General features: G+C 42.7%; 1 protein-coding gene across 1 annotated transcript in view; it reads right to left on the reverse strand.

Annotated features, from left to right (window-relative positions):
• Positions 1 to 11,837, reverse strand: part of trim71 (tripartite motif containing 71, E3 ubiquitin protein ligase) — a 34,711-nt gene extending 22,874 nt beyond the window's left edge. The window contains exon 1 of the mRNA XM_030412761.1: positions 9,969 to 11,837. Coding sequence (XP_030268621.1) covers positions 9,969 to 10,748 — 780 coding nt within the window. The 5' untranslated portion in view covers positions 10,749 to 11,837. The remainder of the gene's footprint in view (positions 1 to 9,968) is intronic.
• Between the last annotated feature and the right edge of the window lie 3,195 nt (positions 11,838 to 15,032).

Consider the following 15,032-nt stretch of genomic DNA (forward strand, 5'->3'; position numbering starts at 1 on the left):
TCAAGAGATGAGATCAGACTCTGTATTTCCTCTGGGATTTTATTTTTCCAGAAGCAGTGTGCAGGAGCGCATGTTAGCAGGATGTGATCTGTCAAGAAAATTATTTTATCCCACAGAAACAAAATCAATTTCTGTTTAAGACCGCTGAGAATGTATATGATTTAACCAATTTGTGTTTTCAAAGCTAAAAAAGTAACAAACAAGGACACATTTTAAGGAAATGTACATGGATCCCTAAAAGACAAAAACATTTTTAGACTGCAAGCATTTACTGTGAGGATGTTAAGACTTTTTTCATAAACCCTGTCAGTGCCTGAGGCCTGTGTGTTCTTTGTGAAACTGCCTGTCAACAGACAGAAACACATACACACTGAAGTGACATTCCTAGAGGCTGAAGAGTCTGCCTCAAGCGGTTAAACACACTGACATCTAACACACTTCAGAAAGGGGGTTTCTCTTGAAAAAGTGACTCATCCTGCTTGAAGCAATCATCTGAATACACCTTGAAACAACATCCTGCTTTGTACTCAATCACCAATATTTTCACCTGGGACTTTCTCCTGTACAATTACTGGTTTCTGAGCTGTCAACTGGAGTGGTCGGCCAACCCAGGACAGAAAAAGTGGATGTGCAGTATCTCCATTTTATTTGGGTGCAATCTGAACTATTCTCAAAGGACAAGATTGCATTTTAAAGATAACTATACTCACAAAATCACGTATTTATTATACAATGTATTTAACATAGTTGTACCATTCATTTTGAAACTTCAAAACATAATAATGACAGCAGTATTTAATTTCTAAAGAAATGTTTTCTTTAAGAACGTTGTAAATCAGACTACTAAGGCCTAAAAAAAGCAATCTCTTTCTAAACATTCTAATCTCAGTCCATACTAACACACCTGAAAACATATATCACACTAGGGTTGGACGATGTCTGCCGAACTGGCATATAACGATGTCTTCATCGCTGTTTACGAATTTGAAGCAGCGCGTCCCTTTAGTGTTGTTGTAAGGTAGCAGTTGCATATTATCTGACCAACGTGGCCATTGCTGTTTCCCACAGTTGCTGACATGATTCTCCAACTGTCTCACCCTGCAGAGGAACCTACCCCGTTACCACCAACATACATCCCTGTGCCGGGTTTAAAAGTATTCTCAGCACCACACCACATGACCACCACTGTGTATGGCATCGTTCATCAGCCCAACCCTATATCCTATGGCCATTCGCGTACAGTTCGCTCGCACGTGCCGGTGTAAAATAGAAGCAGACTGTTTACTCTGTGGTTGGTTGCTTAGATACAGAACTACTATGAATGAAGCAGGGTTAGTAGTCATTTTGCGTCTCTTTTCCACATTTGTATTCTTTATATTTAGAAAGACACAAGTGGACACTGAGAATACAGACGATCTAACAGCCAGTCTGTCAGTGTACAACCTCAAATGCGATCATATGACATAACTCATTCTTTACATGAACATTTACTAATGATGCTTCATACACTGATACGACCTAATCAGAAAGTGAATGTGGGTGTCTGCCTCATTGTTTCCAAAAACCTCAGTGTCTGCCTGTCCAGACATAAAAATTTGAAAATACAATTCTTAAATATCCATCTGGAAACGGTTTCCCAAAAGGTCAGTTTTCAGGGACCTAAAATGCTGTTTACTTGTGTATAAAAGGTCAAAACACAAGCACAGGCTATGCTTTGAGAATTCTCTGCGTAGAACAGGGCCTCAAAGACATGTCAGGTTACCAGCCAAGCATTTAAGAAATGTGATGACGAACACACAAGGTTTTGTGCCACGGTGTAGGGTTGTCATTCCATGGTCTGTGTGTAGGGTGTTTAGGGAACCCCCGCTGATCAGTTTGCCTAAGGTGAAGCCTCTATGTTGCTGTGCTAGTAGCATACCGTTCCTACTAGTGGTATTTTGTCTTCATTGACATAATAGTAAAAAAACAGGATGCCAGGCAGATCAGTATTGTGTTTTTTAAAATGGGGCACAAGGCCAAACTGAGTGATCATGAGTGAAACATCGGGCTACACAGAAAAATGTCTGCCATTACCCTCTGTAGCATTTCTATTAACCATGCTGAATAACACGCCCAGCTAGTGACCCAGCACCAGACCTAAACTAGTCTGGTAGGTTCAAGCAGGATAATCTGTGGAAACCCAATCCCAGCACTCCCAGCAATCCCAGGAATACCATCTGCCAGACAAAGCTCCCTTAATGGAACACCTACTCCCTATCTTTTCCAAACAACCTCTGTATCTTTTTATTCCCTTCCCTCTCTGTTCCCCCATCACTCTTTCTCTCCACTCCTCATTGCTAATTTCCTTCCTTCTCCTTCTCCTCCGCCGCTGCCCCGCCCTCTCGTGGTAACCCCTGTTGGCTTGTTGCCACCGACACAACACGCACACGGACATGCCTGCCGATGTTTTGAAACTCTGCCAGATACATCATGGGGGCGGTGGCCGTAAGCCGGCGATCTGATTGGACGGCCCCACAGCGGAGAAGGAAAACAAACCACAGTCAGCTGGCCTCTTTACCCAGCGAGCATGTGACTGACTGTCGTGTGCTTAGTACTTGAGCAGTTATAAAAAAAGAAAAAAAAAGGGGGAGAGCGAGACGGAGAAAAGAGACTGAAAGGGTGAGAAAGATGGAGGAAGATAAATAGAGTTCAACAACAATGAGAAGGCAAAAAAGAGAATGAGAGAAACATGAGAGGGAGTCACAGCTTCAAGCAAACAAGGGATGAAAGGAGACGCTGTGTGAAGGAAATGTGGAGCAGTTGAGATGTAACCAATGTGCATGTCTGTATACAGTCACACACCAGCTATTCTTGGTTTCCGTGGCATTAGAGAGCATGATAAACCATCCACATGCTTAATGACCCTCAATCCATGACAACAAGACTGCTCTTTCCCACTTCTACCACTCAGATTTAGTTCAGTTATATTGCCTTATGACACATGTCAAAACATAACCATATGCCTGGTTTAGTATTAAATAGTACATTAAAATGCAAGGCCAAGAACAAACATTCACTGTTTTGTACAACCTTCTGTTCCAAATCCTTCATATACATTCACTGTCCGTTTGCTGCCCACATACACATTTACATTGCTGGCAGACCAATGTGGCAGCCTAAGAAGAATGACCTTTACAGGAAATGGACTGGTTATACAAGTCAGCTGAAACATAAACATGAGCCAATGCCTGTCACATCACATGTAGCATTACCTATTACGGACAACCAAGTCTCTTGCATATTCCAAAAAGGGATATTCCTGAAGTGAAAACATTTAGTTTAAATCATATATTAACATTACGAGGTAATCCAGTGAAGATTCTTTTTTGAACAATCTTCTGTTATATTGCCATGCAACAGTAATGTGTGGTTGAGTTAATTTCAAAATAAAGTAGTTGAGGGTGAGACAATGAAATACAATCCAAGGAGTCAGTTTGTGTACATGTCAGCAGGTCTCCAACGTCTTCAGATCAGGGTTTGCTGATAGTTCCTGGAGCTAAGCTTACCACAAATGGAGACAGTGCTTTTGAGGTTGTGGCTCATAAACTCTGGAACTCTCTCCAATTAGACAAAACATTACATTCAAAATTAAATCCAATAGACACAGATAGCCGTCTAGGACCCTATGAAATATGTGCATTAGAAAACGGTCAGGACATATGGAGCTAAAGCTTACTGATAGGGTCCTCTAATGCACTTATGACCCTATACTGGTCTGAAGCTTCTTCAAACTACAGCCAGTATGCCAACTTCTCATCTCAGGGGCTAAACAACTAGAATAGTTGTGGCCTTACATATATTAAAAAAAACACTGAAGAGGGGAACAAATCGTGGCTGGAAGCTGTGCAGTGTCCCCCATATAGAGTTGAGTGCTTTAACATTAAATGTGTTAACAGCGCAATCCCGTTGAGTGGGGTCAAATAATGGCCAATTAAAACCCCATTTGTGCCCAACCACTGAGTAGGAAGTGGCAGCTTCCAGCTTTTGAATGGGTTTTAAATCCCGTTGTCAAAGAGAATGTGATAAATGCCTTCCTTTCTATCCATTAAATTTATATGGCCCAAAGTCCTCAAATGGACATCAAAGCTAGGACACACACACATACACACTCCCCTTTAGCCAACATGAAACACATTCACAACACACAGGAAACAGGGAATGCTCTCTAATTACTGGGCACATGTTGCACATTAAAACGCTGGAAGTCCAACTTCATATAATCCAACTCTGCTGGCTGTGTGGAAACACACACACACTCGCACACACTAAATTCCTCTTCAGAGGATAACTACCTACAGATGGGAGATGCTCTTAGAAAGGAAAACGCTGCTGCCACACACTCACACGGATACTTCCAGGAGTGATGAAATGTAATCACTTGGCCCTCAACAGCAACAGCTGCTAAATCATGTTGAGGAGACTTTCTGCATCCATAATGCCCATTGTCTGTGACACAGAGCAGAAAGAGAGCACTGATGAGAAAGGCAGGAGTCGGCAGAGGAAATACCCAGTGTGTGTGAGAGGGAGAGGGAGAGGGAGAAGGGGAAAAGAGAACCCAGGAGGTATAAACTCAAGTTACAGGAATTCCTCTGGCCTTGTATCAGCGTCAGTGCTGGGTTAGGTTTCCTTACAAACATTCTCTGCGAGCAAGCTCCAAAGAGGGGGGAGTACAACTGGTGATCACAAATCCAACCCAGCATATGTTTCAAGTGATAGTCTTCCTCTCTGGAGCTGCATAATGGAGCAGTAAAGTTTAACAAAAGAAAAGTGGAATTGTGGAAATGTGTGACAAACTAGGATAAAATCAAAGACCTCCCACTGCAACTGAACATCCCAGTCTTCCTCACTTTACAGCTTGACAAAAATGGCCCCTGAGGAGATACAAGAGCATTGGTAGGCCGTCAAACTGATTAGTTCAACTTCACCTCATCCATATAAACTCAATGCATTGTAGGCGCTCATTGCCCAGCAACCACTTTCTTTCCCCTCTCAGCCTGCTTCAGCTGCCCCCCGCCCCATTACATAAAGACTATGTGTGTGTTGCTGAGATACCATGCGCGTGCACAGCCAGGTATGTCGTCATGGTGACAACAATTTAATCTAAAGCACAGAGTGACATTTTGTGGGATTATCATATCATTAGGTGTCTCTCAGATGGAGCCGCATATGTATTTCTATGTCGAGGGTGACATCACAGCGAGCAGAGGGCAGTCCTTTGATGTAATCCAATTTTCCATTTCCACTTCACACACACACACACACACACCCCACACACCCCCACACACCCCCACACACACACAACGTGGGTCCCTCTCTGACTGCCAGTGCGTCTGATGAGTAACAACTGACATTCATGCCGTTTAAGTAGGCCAACATATTCAGTCATGTGTGCACAGACCCTATAGTATATTCTTATCAGTGGGTAGCTGGCTTCCTTTGCTACCCGAGGAGTCTTATCTTCCAACTGAAACCCTTTATTTCGCCATCAATCCTTTCCATTATTTCAGTTTTACAAGTTCTGATACTTTCTATTATTAAATGATCTTCAGTTGAAGTGCATTATTACTGCGTTAACTCTGTGTCCAGAGAATTGGGAGAAAACTTGAGGCCAAAGCAATTAAACGTGATATTCACTTCACAGCCTCCATAAGGAAAAACAACATAACCTCTCTCTTCATTACAGTTGAGAAGTTCAACATGAAGTGAGACATTTTTAATACCCCTCCCCATCACAGTATCAGTGTTCCTTTTGTTTCTACAAGATTTTCGGGCGTTTCAATATGAGATTGATTTCCGAAAACTGAATAAAGCACAGTATATGTACTTGTACAGAGGCCTCGTACTTTTAGCCAGCAACTGTCACCATGTCAAACGATAACTGTTGGCAAATTGCATTTATTGTGGCCAGCAGACCACAGCGATTAACAGAGCTACTTCTGGGTCAGAAACTAGCAGTTGATTTGCCATGTGGTCATAAAGGTAAGCATTTCTGTGGACATTTTTACCTAAAACTTTAACGTTCAAAGATAAATAGTGGGTCTACCTATCTGCTATTTGCCAATGCATATCCTATCTACCCAACAGACAGGTTACCGTCAGTCGGTACTGCTACTTTGGGGTAAACTGTCTTTTTTTTTGTCTGTGGCCCAACGGGTAAATTAGGCCTTTGTAAAAACAAAACATGCTCTGCGTAATTTATGATTATTCCATTCCCAGTGAAATTTCTTGTTTCAATGCCTGCCATGACTTTAGAAAATAAAGTTTATTGTTAATCTGTAAAAACATCCAGCCTCCATTACATATCTCTGTTGCAAGTGTTTGATAACAACATTTGAGGAACCACTGCAACAAAAATTATTTTACTCTCTAATTTCGGTGACAAAAATCTATTGGTCGGGCTCTACACATCATTTGAGGTGTTGTTACCATAAGAAAGCTCAAACAAGCATTTCAGATCGATAAGATGTATACAATTCTAAATACGTCATGTAAAACAAAAGAAAAACTGTTTGTAAGCTACATGACACAGGGCTTTTCTCTTGAAGGTTTTTGTACGAACAATGTGATTGGTTTTTATCAACATAAACATTGCAAATTTGCGAAACTAGAATTCTATCCATCACCCATTCTTAATATACACATGACACAATAACCTAGAGTAATCCACAATAACACAGTTTGTTTAGCTGGTTCAGTACCGAGCATTAACCATCATTGGCACCAATCTCCAGGGAGAGGAGAAATTCCTTAGCAGGCTTACGTAATGCTACAGAGGGGACAAATCCCAGCTCCTGGAAAATACTCTGCTCCATAACTCAGACTACACAGCGATCTTGTATTGGTATGAGGGCACTGACACACCATGCAAACCTCAAAGAAAAAGCTTGGACAAAAGTGGATGTGAGGCCCTGTGTCTTCAGTTAAAAACTGCCTTTGATTACACAGCAAAGGCTACAGCTGACGGCCAGCTGGTTGCAGATATGCAGTAAACGTTCTGGGTTTGGGTGACAGGATATATAATACAAAAAACTGAACTATCAGGCCAATTGCTGCACTACTTCGAATCTGATTAACTTATATGTCAGGAAAGCAAATCTCAATGAGAAAGGACAAATTTCCCTCCATCAACTCTGTGAAAGAAAATCATTTTTATGACGTCCCTTCCCCCATCCAACAAACTTCTTCTTACAACAAAGGTCTCCAATGTTGTCCTTTTCAGTAACCAGCTCCCGCAACCCATAAAACTAGATGACAGACATATCAAGTTGGAGATTTGCTGGACAACAGAAATGACCTTGTCTCCATTTTGAATGGCAAGTGCGAACGCAATACTAGGGCTGCAAATAACAATGATTTTCATTGTCGTTTAATCTGTTGGTTATTTTCTTGATTTGCTGATTAGTTGTTTGGTCTATAACATGTCAGAACATGTGTTGATCACTTTTTCCCAAAGGCCAAGATTACGTCTGCAAATGTCTTGTTTTTTCCAAGACCCAAATATATTCCATTTACTGTCATAGAAAAGAAACTAGAAAAATCAATCAAAGAGGTTTTACCCAGGCTTTATTATCATTTCCAATATCTGGCCAATCACAGTGTGAAAGGAGTGAGAAAGTTGGATGTTGATTTTGGATGATGATTTTGGGAAAGTTACGGAAATAGTCGGACGCAGCTCCTGCTCTAATCCGACGTTGGAAAGGTGTAAGGGGAGTAGGTTCCGGAAAGCCATTCAACTATCTGACACCATCACGGTGTACTCTACTGGCTGGAAAAGACTCCAACACAAACTATGAAATGGCAACCCTTTGCATGAAGTAAATTTGTATTGGCTACGCAAAGTGGGGATCAACAGAACAGGGTATGAAATCTGAAAAATCCCAAAGAGGGCCAAACTTTTCTTTCAAGCAGACTGGGTATATGAGGAACCTTTGAACATGTGAAGGATGTGGAACTGGGTGCGGACAATGGCTCTGCTTGCTCAGTGCTCACAGGTAAAGAAAGACTTGTCTTCTCCTGTGTCATTCCCTCCCCCAGGGCTGAAGCACAGTGAGTGAGTGAGACATTACTGGGAAATGAAGCCGTTACTGGAAAACTCCATACACCCATTTACTGGCAATAGGCATGGGGGTTGTATGGGAGGTGGGGGGCCAAGGGGGAAAAAACTTAATTGGAAATCTGACCTGGGCCTTAGTGACTATGCTCTTAATTAATGTTTTGCAGACAGTATTTCTCATTTATTGATAAGGCTGCATTTTTTAAATCCAAGTTCAGCACATTTTAACAAAGATTAATTAACTGTGTACCCGACTCTACCAATGAATAAACGTCTGTCTGATAGCAGCATTGAATAAAAGGTTTAGGTTTATAATAACACTACAAAAAAAAGGTTCATTGGTGATAGCTGGCTACTTGTGTTGTTGCATGAATGCTGGCTCCCTGGTCTTCCCTTTCCAACATCGCCCAATGCCTCTAGTTCACGCCATATCATTAAAATCAAACAACAATAGAACCTGGTACTAAAAACCCCCTTTAAATATACAAATTCTAATAAGCAGACTCACTCTTGCCTCTGACAGTCCTCGGGCTTGTCGGCATCGTTAGCGGTGCTGATACTAGCAACAGCATTGCAGTTTGCCCCCATTTAGATGGAATTGTTAATACACACAAGGATCCAAGGGGGAGCACATGGTTAAGATTACAGATTTCCTACCACCCTCTTTCACACTATTTCATTTATAGGTAATGCCAAAAAGCGTAGCAATGCGCCTGCAAAGACAAAATTAGTTGTCAGTGGAATACTACTCAACTTTCCTACGTCGCACAACTGGGCGTATCTGGAGTCTTTTTTTCTCCGTGGGCGGCATTCAGAATGTTTTGCATTTACCACTCAATAGCACCCTGTATGTCTCCTCCATCATTTTATGCTTGACCAGGTAGCACACATGCTGTTGAAACTGTAATATTCAACCCACATCTTTTGACTTGCTATGTGAGAATGCTTACACGCCAAACATTTTCAATAGTATTGAACCATTTGGTAAATTGAATTGTGGATACAGAACGATTACTGCATTAAAACACTTGCCGACTTATTGATCACACTCATTTGTTCAAACATTTTTCTTATCTATTTTTTTTAATTCATGCTTTTGGGACTAAGAAGTGTGTTCTCCAGCAGCAGGGAAACTTCTCTAACTCCTCAACAGAAACCAGGAGTGGTACAAAACTGACATTCCAACACCGCCTGCTACTGCTATTTGTCATTCTTCCTGACCATATGACTATACCAAGAAAAAGCTGGTTTCCTGTTTTACAGGCCTTTGTAGTTTACTTCGCCCCAATCACATGGTTCAAGAAAAAAAAAAAAAAAAGAACTTTGGGCCTAGAGTTCCAACTTGTCTTTTCCATTATCAGAGAAAAGCTGGATCTCCATAATATGTCCATGGACCGGACTTCTAAGAGTCATAGAAACATGTGTGCAGTTACTAAAGGGGCCTCTCTCTGCCCTGAATGGATGGTGTGGTACAGATTAACCAGACTCTGCATGTGTCTATGCTTATAAGTGTGTGTGCAAGCAGGGTCTTGGTGCATATGTGTGTGTGTGTGTATGTGTGTGTGTCTGTGTGTGTAAATCCAGCTCAGCACACGTGCCCGTTTGTCTCCAGGGAACTAGGTGAAGAGCCACTCAGCTCCCTTTGAACCTAAGGCCATATGGCCCCCAGTATGGGTCTATACTACACACATAATGCTATTACACTGCAGGAGTGTGTGTAAATGTGTTTGAGTATGTGTGAGTGTATGCACAATAAATATAATTTAATAGACTATCAACCCCACCGGACCATTAGGGTAGGCTGAGCTGCAAAGATAACCAATAAATTGTCATGCATACATTTCCCATTCATTTCTTAGACTGAGGCACTGCTCACCTCATTGTCATGGTGTTGGCAGAAACTCATGCGATCCTGGAAGAGGGACAGCAGGGCAAAGTTGTTCTGCAGGGACTGTGCGATGGACACCGACACCCCCGGCTGGCCCGAGTTGCTGTTGGCGTTGACTCGGCCCAGGTGGAGGCTTTCTCCCAGGCACTCGATGAAGTGGTCCTTGGTCAGCCGGACCCGCTGGTGTGCCCGCACACAGTTGTCACACAGATACTCCTGGCAGTCAAGGCAGTGGGAAGTGGCTGGGTTCTCCTCATCGCAGGAGCTGCACTGAGGCTCTCCCAGGTGGTGAGAGTGCAGCAGGCCTCCATGAGAGTGATGGAAGCCGCTGGAGCCTCCACCTAAGATTCCCCGGGGATGATGGTGGCCGTTCTTGTTCTGGATCTGCTCCTCAGAGCTCACCACCACATCCAGCAGGTTGCTGAAGAGGAAGTTGGAGGAAGGCAGGGAGTCCACCCCAGCCTCAGAGATGGACACCTTCTGGTCGCAGGTGGGGCACCGCAGCTTCAGGGGGTCCCCGGGACTGCGCTGGCCCTCCAGGCACTGCCTGCAGAAGGCATGGAGGCAGGGCAGGACGTGCAGCCTCCTCGTAGTCTGGCTGGAGGAGGACGAGGTATGTGATGAAGATGAGGAGGTAGAAGAGCTGGAGGAAATAGGAGCAGAGGAGCCGCACAGCTCCTTGCAGAGCGGACAAGTCTGCAGGTCCGAGTCGGGAAACGAAGCCATCTGCAGCGTTTTACAACATGCACAGTAATGAGGCTGAGGCATTCATTTGGGGACACATCGGCCCGTTGAGATTTGTAGAAAATAAAGTTGTAGCTGAGGTAGATTCATGAGGTATTACAGTCAGTTCAACAGTGAAAACGGCGCTCATCGACTTACAGATGTGTCTCTGTATTATACAAATCTGATGCAAAACAATGAGGTAGACAGATCTTCCAAACAGTTCTTCAAAGATTGTTTCTGAGGTGAAAAAAAGGAAAATACTTAAGCTGATAAGATCACATCAAATCAGCTGTGTAAGGCGTTTTCTGATAGAAGCTGCCGGGTCGATGGGCAGAAAGATGGGCCGATGGTTCTTCGTTGAGGCTCACAAAATGAATCCGAAGCCGGAGTGACACTGGGTCGGCGTCGAAACACTGGGGGCTCCGTCTCTCCTCCCCCACTTACTCGGCAACATGACTCCCGGGCTCCGCGCTACAAAACAACACCCAGTCGAGCATTAAAGGATGTATACTTCTGCTTTATTTTCGGCTCTCCAAATCAGGCCCGAGTTGTTGTTGTGGCGTTTCTCTCTAGTCCACCATCGGGGCCCGTGCAGACGGCGTCGGGCGCAGCCAGCGGTCGGTTGGTATTCGCAGCGCGAGCCTCGGAGAGCGAGACCGTAAATTATTCATCAAAGCAACGATCTCACAGCGTGCCTCGGGTCGTTAGGGCATCGAAAACAAACACAGAGAGTCTCCGGTAGAGCCCAATCACCAGACAGGGCGTCTGTCACTAGCCTGTGCGGGTGAATTCAGCGGTCCGCCTTGTGGAGAGGCCGCTTCGGGCTCTCCCTCCCCGTCGAGTCGCTCGGCTGGTCGCCCTCTGTGGCTCTCTGCGTGGAGGAATGCGGAGGGTTTTCTCCTCCGGCAGCGTGGAAAACGGAGCCCTGCAACCGCGAATAACTCGGTCCAACGACCGTCCGGACCTTGGTTCCGTCCCGTGCTTCGTCGTTGTTGCAGTTGTTTACTCTCGGATGAATCTACACCGACATAAACACAGGGTGTGCGCTCTCGGCGGGCGCGTGTCTCTCGGGTTGCAGCTCCTCGAGCCGCTCTTATCCGACTGAGAGAAAAATGGACCCACTTCCGCCCAACGGAGGAGAGAGGGGTGTGCGCCAAGCGCTCGTGCCCGAGACTGATGGGAGTGTGGTGATGCGCGCGCAGGGCTCACGGGCGTCAGTCGGTCATGATTGACACGGTGAGCAAACAGCTGAAAATAGGGCTGATGGTTTTAACACCAGGACGGGAAAAGGTTAAGGAAATGAAATGGGATGAAACCTAGAGGCCTTTATTTGATTAAATGTTAAATGAAGCTAATTATGATTGATGTTCATACTGTGTGAGGAGTTTAGTGGACCACAGCCCTGCAGCTGCTGGACTGGTGGAGATGGCTGATGGCTACTGAACAACTTCAGGAAACATAAAGCTTCAGAATATTTACTTTACTTGGAAGTTGGAAGTGATGGATGCACATAGACAGATTCCCACCATGGCTGACAATACAGTTGCACTTCATAGTGAAGCAGTTACAGTGTCTGGGACATCTACATTTTTTTATCTGCACTGAAGCTGAAAGCATAATTACTTAGACACTGACACCTCTCATATCAAACATCTGTGTCTTACAGCTAAATTACATTGAAATAAGCACTTTCTTGTTGGACAGAGTAACATTTTTCTTTCTCTGAGTGAGGGGTGGGAACCACACATTCAATGGTCCATCAGTCATTTTATTTTCTACGGGTGATTAAAACCATTGTCTAGCCTTACAAACAATTCCTTGCAATAGGTTCTTTGGTAAGTGCATCTGAATATTAATATTTGATATGTAGCTCCTATAACTGCAGCAATTTGATAGCCTCATAAAATTCATGAAGATGTTATGTAATTACAAAAACAAAAACTATAGGCCCAAAACTATAGAGGAAATATAACAAAAAAGAGATAAGATATTTAAAAATATATTCAACAGATTGATAAACTGTGTATGCAGTAATGTAATAATGCAATAATGTAATTTATCCTTTGGTTTTTTACATCTGATTTCCTGAACTCTTTTTGACAACATATCCCATTTTTGGCCTAATACCAAAAACTGGCACCAGCAGCTGTTGGAGATATAGATAGCCTAAGTCTAAGCTTATGTCTATGTCAGACTAAAACAATTTGTTGATGATGAAAAATGAAGAAAGGTGTTATTTTTTGGTGTAATTAGACCATTGAATTGACCGCTCATTGTCTTTGCTCTTCTCGACACTGACAGTGGATAAAAAGATGTAACTGATCTGTGCTGAAGAGAGGGACTACCGTAGGTCAACAAGAAAAAATCAGCTTCCGCAAACATAAAGCAGCACGAGGAGCAGAAGAGTCAAAACTGTGGGCTCTGGTTGTTATCTAAGTGAGATCATATGAGGCACTTCACTAACTTAATTTGACATAGGTCACAAATGTTACTTCATTTATCTGTGGGGGTTAAAGGAAAGACCAACAGTGACTGGGACAAGGGGGGAGGCAGCGAGTTGATTTACAGCAACCTCATGAGGTGATCAAAGTAAGTGAGGGCAGATAAAGGGATGACTCTTTTGACAACATGCCAGAGGTTATGTTGATGCGCCTACGTGAGGACGCATTCCTCCTGAAGGAATATCCCACAAAGCAGCATGTTTCACACTGGCCCTTCGTAAAGCCACCGCAGGCAGCTCATGAGTCCTTTTGACTCTGGCTGCAGAATCAGTGAGATAAGTCCTCTTTTCTTTGAGATAGAAGGAGAATTGGCTCTTTCATTCAAGTCAGCTTCAGCCCCCGAGATGACACATGCTCAGGTCTGGAGGGCAGTCAAGGTTATAGAGAGACTTGAGGCGACGTGGTGGTCTTAACTTGTTTAAGACGGCACACACACACAAACAGTTCTGTGTTAGGATTATCTCTATCCCTGGATGACACACCCTTCGGCAGCAGTGTTTTCGCTCCGGTAATTTTCCATTATTTCCAGGACATCATCTGATTTTAAGCCCTCTTAGATAGAATCACAGTAGAATGTATCCGCCTGCAGTGTTTATTCACGTGCAGTATTTGAAAACAATCCTTACTTTGCCAGTGAAGGCGAGGATTTTATATCATTAAACGCGTGTTTTACAGAATCATCACTCAATATCTGTTCATACAGCAGCCTGCACTTGTGGGTGTCTGGGGATGGGTAGTTAGGGATTACATGTAAAAGAGAATATGTAATCAGATTAAAATCATAAATTACTACAATCAGCCTGGAATACATTTGAAAAACTGTGTAAACAGATTAAAGTTACATTGTCATGGATTACTTGATAACATTTTGGATTACCTCTTTAAACTATGTCAGTTTTTAAACTATGACACTTTGGTAGCACTTTGTGATCACCATCATTAAAATGGTCAATTTATAGGTTATTCCATTTTAGTTAAGTAATTTCCCTGTTAAAAAACAATAACAATGCTTTTGTTTTTTTGTTATTAAATGTTCTGTAGTATAAACATTGGTTCTCACTTTACAATCAACAATTGCTTAATACATTTTTAATAAAGCATGTCATGGTTTGTTAACAGTGAAATAACTATTAACCAAAGGTTAATAGACTATAAATGTAATATTTAATAATGGTTATTTAAATTTAAACTTTTTCTCATGATAAAAACACTCTATGAAAGCAACATTATGCTGAAATTGGTATTTTGGCACAGTTTCTGAGAGTACCACCACTTTTGTAAACACAAATCATGCCATGTAATGTGGGCGCTGACTACAAACAAAACTAAATACATCATAACAATGTCATGTGTTGAAAACTTGTACGTTGAAGTAAACATGTATGCAACACTGTGATCCGACCCTCTCACCGAGGTTACATAATGCAGAAATAAGTGATATGAGGGCGGTACCATCAATCAATTTGAAACTGTTATTTTAAGGTAAAAAAAAAAAAAAAGAAGTTGCATAATGTTGCTGATGAAAGGCATGCCTGACATACAGGGTTTCTTGGATAAGTGCTCCATTTTAGTGCAGGAGTAATGTTTGATTTGAGCTTTTTAATGATGTTTTATGGATGACTGTATTTCCTGCCTTTTTTTTTAACATTGACATTTTTCACTGATGGACATTTTCCATTAGTGCTACTCTTGAGTGCGCAATCTTCCATGTGGAATTTGAATAAAAACAGCAGAAACACAACTTACACGAAGAAACAGCTTGCTCCATGTTGAGGAGTCCACACAGTAAAACTGTAGTTTATGTCAGTACGTTTTTTTTTTTGTA

The sequence above is a fragment of the Sparus aurata genome, chromosome 3 (genome assembly GCF_900880675.1).
Source record: "Sparus aurata chromosome 3, fSpaAur1.1, whole genome shotgun sequence".
NCBI classification, from domain to species: Eukaryota; Metazoa; Chordata; class Actinopteri; order Spariformes; family Sparidae; genus Sparus; species Sparus aurata.